A 4,448-nucleotide genomic window follows, 5' to 3' on the forward strand; every position below is an offset into this window, starting at 1 on the left:
GATCTTCAACCTCTTTTACTTTGCTGCAAATTAAGCACTGCTTTCCTGCTTTTAAATTCTTCAAGTCATTTTACTTTTCTGTTAAGATCCACTTCACTGCACTTAGATTTTCTCTTTTATGTTTAATGCAATTTAGTTGTTCTTGTTCAGATTCTGCAATCCCAATTCCCAATTCCTTTTATGATTCAAGCAATTTACATTTCTTGCACTTTAAGCTTCAGCCATTTACATTTCTTACAATCTAAGTTTCTGCAATTTATATTACTTGCACTTTAAGAATCTGCTTCTTTACTTTCCTGCTCTTTCAATTACTATAATTTACCTCTCTCCCTTTACATTTCAAGCAATTTAGTTTCTGTCAATTGCAAACCACTCAACCAATACTTGATTCGCTTGACTAAATCAACCACTAAACTAAAATTGCTCAATCCTTCAATCCCTGTGGGATCGACCTCACTCATGTGAGTTATTATTACTTGATGCGAGCCGGTACACTTGCCGGTGAGTTTGGGTGTTGGAATTCGTCTTCCACGAAAAATCCCATCAGATGATATGCACATAAAATCAGATGAAAATACCTGTTTACAGAGGTCTTCAAGAAACTCAGAGTATGTAATGGGTTTCATGTCATTGAATTTAGCAATGAACAAATGCTTGATGATATCAATTATCATTTCGCATACATATTCCCATAATTCTCACTCACCAACTAAAATCTAAAGAATTCAACTAGGAAATCAACTATTTTTCAGCCAATATTAAACATTTTTTCTAAAATTACCCTTTTATTATAAATTCTAATTCTAAATCCTAAACTCTATACTTTCCAAAAAGTGAAAGTTAAGAAAGTAATTTTATAATAAAAAACTTGCCTAATTTTAACTAATTAAAAGTTGATTTTCTGTACTTACTTTTATCTAAAATATAAATGTTAAAATAGGTTTAGCACCTCCTCATGCTAGATATGATTTGACAGCACTCATAAATTCATGCATAAGTTCAGCATATTCCTGGATTCAGAAAAATTAAACTGAAGTCAACATTAGGACATATTATATAAGTGATAGCTAAATTTAAAAATGATTAACTCTATGATGACTCGGAAAAGAATATTAGTCACGAACCTGCCCAGTCGCCCGTCTTTGCTTGAGCCCTATATATAACTCATCATTCAATAAGTTCTTGTTGTTTGTTCCCACATCAATGGTGATAGGCAAACACTGAAAATTTTTATCAGATTATATTATATTTATAGGCATGACAAGAAATGGAAGGCATAATCATTGTGAGTTTATGATAGCGATAATTTATAGAATATACTTACGGCAGACGGACGAACTCCTCCGAGTGCTGTATATAAAGAAAGTTTTCCAACTGGTATTCCCATTCCATGAAGAACCAACATGTTACCAAAGATTAGATTGCAACATTAGACCTGATTCATAAAACAATATGATTCATAAATTTCAACAAGTACAGAAGAAATTACCTGACAACCAAGATCCCCAAGACCCAAGATCCGTTCTCCATCAGTTACAACAATGACTTGAATGTTCTTCTCAGGCCAATTCCTTAGTACTTCAAGAATCCTCCCCCTTTAAGTTCAAACCCAAACAATATACACAAATAACACAGGAAATATTCATCAACAATAATTCCAAGTCAAAGTCAAGCTTACTTCTCTTTCAAGCTGATATAAAGATCCTGAGGACGCATGAAGATGCTTTCGTATTTCTGGCAAGCCTCACCGACAGTTGGAGCATAGACAACTGGGAGTAACTCTTCGATGTGCTCAATAAGAAGCTTATAAAACAACCGTTCATTCCTCTCCTGTAATAAGGAATATATTGAAGTGAAAGCATTAGAAGTCGAATCCAAAGCTAACAAAATAAAATGTCTGAAGAAACTTGCCCCAAGATATTATTTCACATTAAAGATGAATTTCATAGATCTATATAAAAATAATGGGGCAAAAAAAGGACAAGATCACAAGTATTTTGGCCAAGAAACAAGGCCACACCTGAAGATCCATCATTGCCATGTACTTCTGCAATGGAACTTGATACTGACGAACGTGCTGGATCATTTTCTTCACCTGCATAATGAAGTGGCAATAAACTTTTAAGCATTTAACTGATGTTCAAATACACAATCCAATAATTTGGTAAGTATGAAAAAAAGTAGTATTATTGTCTTCTAATAAGATATTTGACCTGAGTTTCCTGTGGAATAACTGTCGGGGGAAGAAGACATCGCAGGTAGTGAGCAACAGGCGAACAGCAAACAAGAGCGTCAGCAACGCAACCATTAGCAGCAGCAGCCAAGGAACAGAGTTTCTGACGAGAAGATGGGTTTAGAGAAGGATATACGATGGGTTTAGGGAACAAAGCTCAGCAAAACAGAGATTCTGGTGAGAAGCATAGACGATGGAATTAGGGAAGGATTGAGAAGAATGTTTTAGTTTGGGCGGGTTTAGGTTTTCCTTTTGCGCCAAATTTTGGGAAAAATTGAAAGAGGCGGCTATTTACCCAAGATTAAAAATTTTTTAAAGGGGGTTTATAAAACTCCCGTAGACTAAAAATAGAAAATCATGTAAATTGAATTCCAAAAAATGAAAAGGAAAAAAGGAATTCTCTTATCAATATTGTATGAATTTATAAAAATTCATGGTAAATAATACCGGTAAAATAAAACATTTTTTGTAAAGCACAATGATTTTAAATTGGATGGAATACTACTTAAGTCTAGGGTACTAACCTGCTTAAATATTATATTAGCGGTTTAATATATTCAGTAGCTTTTTATAAGGTTAACTTTTCTAATTTTAATTTTTTTTTGGTGACTATCTAATTTTAATTTTAATCTTATTAATTGGATATAATAATTTAAACATTAAAAATAAAAATATTAAAAAAATGTATAAAAGTTTTTTAATTTATATTGTATAAAATTTATAAATTTAAATTAAATAAGATATTAAATAAATTTATTACATTGTTATTATGTATAACAAAATTCAATTAAAGATTTATAAACATTATAAATAATTAACTATTTATAAACGTTATTAACTTTATTTATCTATTTTTAATAGTATCTAATTTGAAGTAGAGATAAAAATTCATATTCAAAATATTCTTTATATTCATATACACTATCAATTGGTGAAAAATATTTTTAAAATTTTATATTTAATTTTTTAAATTATTTTTATTTTTATTATTTTTATAAAACATTAATATACATTTTTGTAATATCCCTTCATCATATTAAACAATATCCACATGTTCTGTATGCTTGTGATTGTTTCGGTGTTGACATTTTCTTTCCAAGTCACTTGCTGTGGTTGTTCTCTGAGATAAGGCTCTGTATGTGTGTGTGAGAATATGTGATAATGTTGAATGCTGTTGCATCTAATAGGAGTTCTATTGCTTTTCCTCATCTTTGGTCCTTTATAATTTATTTATTCTAAAATGGTTTTTTTGTTTGAACCACCGGTTGGACCGGTTGGACCAATAAACCAGTAAATCGATGACTAAAGCAATTTGATGACCGGTCCAGTTTTCAGAACCTTGGTTCTAAATAGTAGGGGTTCTAGAAACCCCCAAAAATAAAAAACTATGGGACTCAAAGTATTCTCTCACTCGCAAACCCGCCAAACCAAAACCCCGAAAGCCCCATACCCGCGAAACCAAAAGCACCCACCAAATTTTGTGACCCTCTCTTCAGCCTTTCCTGCAAATTGTCCAGGACTTCTACTCCCCTGAGGCTCGTCGCTGTTCATAGTGGCCCTCTTATCCAACTGCTCTTGTTCTGTAGTATGCTTAATTTTATAAGTATTAAGGTTAGACAGATGTTTTGTGTTGTGTTTTGTTAGAACTGAACCCTAAAGCGTTGGGAGAGGATTTGAAGAAACTTGTATTTGTGTGGTATTCATTTATGTGTGTATTCTAGCCTGAGTTTTGCACTGTTGATGCTTGTGATTACTGATTCTGAAATTTTAAAGTTGTTCATGATTTTTGGTTCTGAATATCTTATCTTCTGTGACTAGAAAATAGGAATAATTTGTTTTGGTTAATTACTTAATTTTGCTCATAATTTTTGTTAGCTGGATGGGGTATTTTGTTTGCTGGATGGGGTATTTTGTTTGCTGTGACATGGAATCATTTTGTAGTATTTATTTGTGTTTTCTAGCATGAGTTTTGTGCTGTTCATTCTTTGCTTTATGTCCTTTAATTTTGTTCTGAACTGAGTTAATTAGAATTGAAGTAGGTAATTAGAGGAAGAGTAGCTTTAATTTTGATCAGAAACACCTTGGATGTTGTTGTGTTATTTTTCCGAACCTTTCATCTTGTTATAGTTGCTGATGTTGTGTTGTTGTTGGTGTTTTGTTTTATTTTTTTAATTTATCTTCTTGCAATTAATTAGTGATAGAAAGAGTAAGCGTG

General features: G+C 32.0%; 1 protein-coding gene across 1 annotated transcript; it reads right to left on the minus strand.

The window, feature by feature from the left end:
- Positions 1-953: 953 nt before the first annotated feature.
- On the minus strand, positions 954-3,784 carry LOC112778330 (NADP-dependent malic enzyme 4, chloroplastic-like). Its single transcript, XM_072228405.1, has 8 exons — positions 3,653-3,784; positions 2,214-2,336; positions 2,021-2,095; positions 1,679-1,830; positions 1,489-1,595; positions 1,325-1,389; positions 1,125-1,220; positions 954-1,010 (listed from the first exon to the last, which is right to left on the minus strand). The coding sequence occupies exons 1-8, from the start codon at positions 3,782-3,784 to the stop codon at positions 954-956; spliced, it is 807 nt and encodes a 268-aa protein (XP_072084506.1).
- Between the last annotated feature and the right edge of the window lie 664 nt (positions 3,785-4,448).

This window comes from Arachis hypogaea, chromosome 19, assembly GCF_003086295.3.
Source record: "Arachis hypogaea cultivar Tifrunner chromosome 19, arahy.Tifrunner.gnm2.J5K5, whole genome shotgun sequence".
Taxonomy (NCBI): Eukaryota; Viridiplantae; Streptophyta; class Magnoliopsida; order Fabales; family Fabaceae; genus Arachis; species Arachis hypogaea.

Coding starts and splice junctions, on each gene's coding strand:
- LOC112778330 (XM_072228405.1), bottom strand. CDS start 3,784: ATGAACAGCGACGAGCCTCAGGGGAGTAGAAGTCCTGGACAATTTGCA. Junction 2,337..3,652: donor TCGGGGTTTTGGTTTGGCGG/GTTTGCGAGTGA, acceptor TCTTCTCGTCAG/AAACTCTGTTCCTTGGCTGC. Junction 2,096..2,213: donor TTATTCCACAGGAAACTCAG/GTCAAATATCTT, acceptor TTCATTATGCAG/GTGAAGAAAATGATCCAGCA.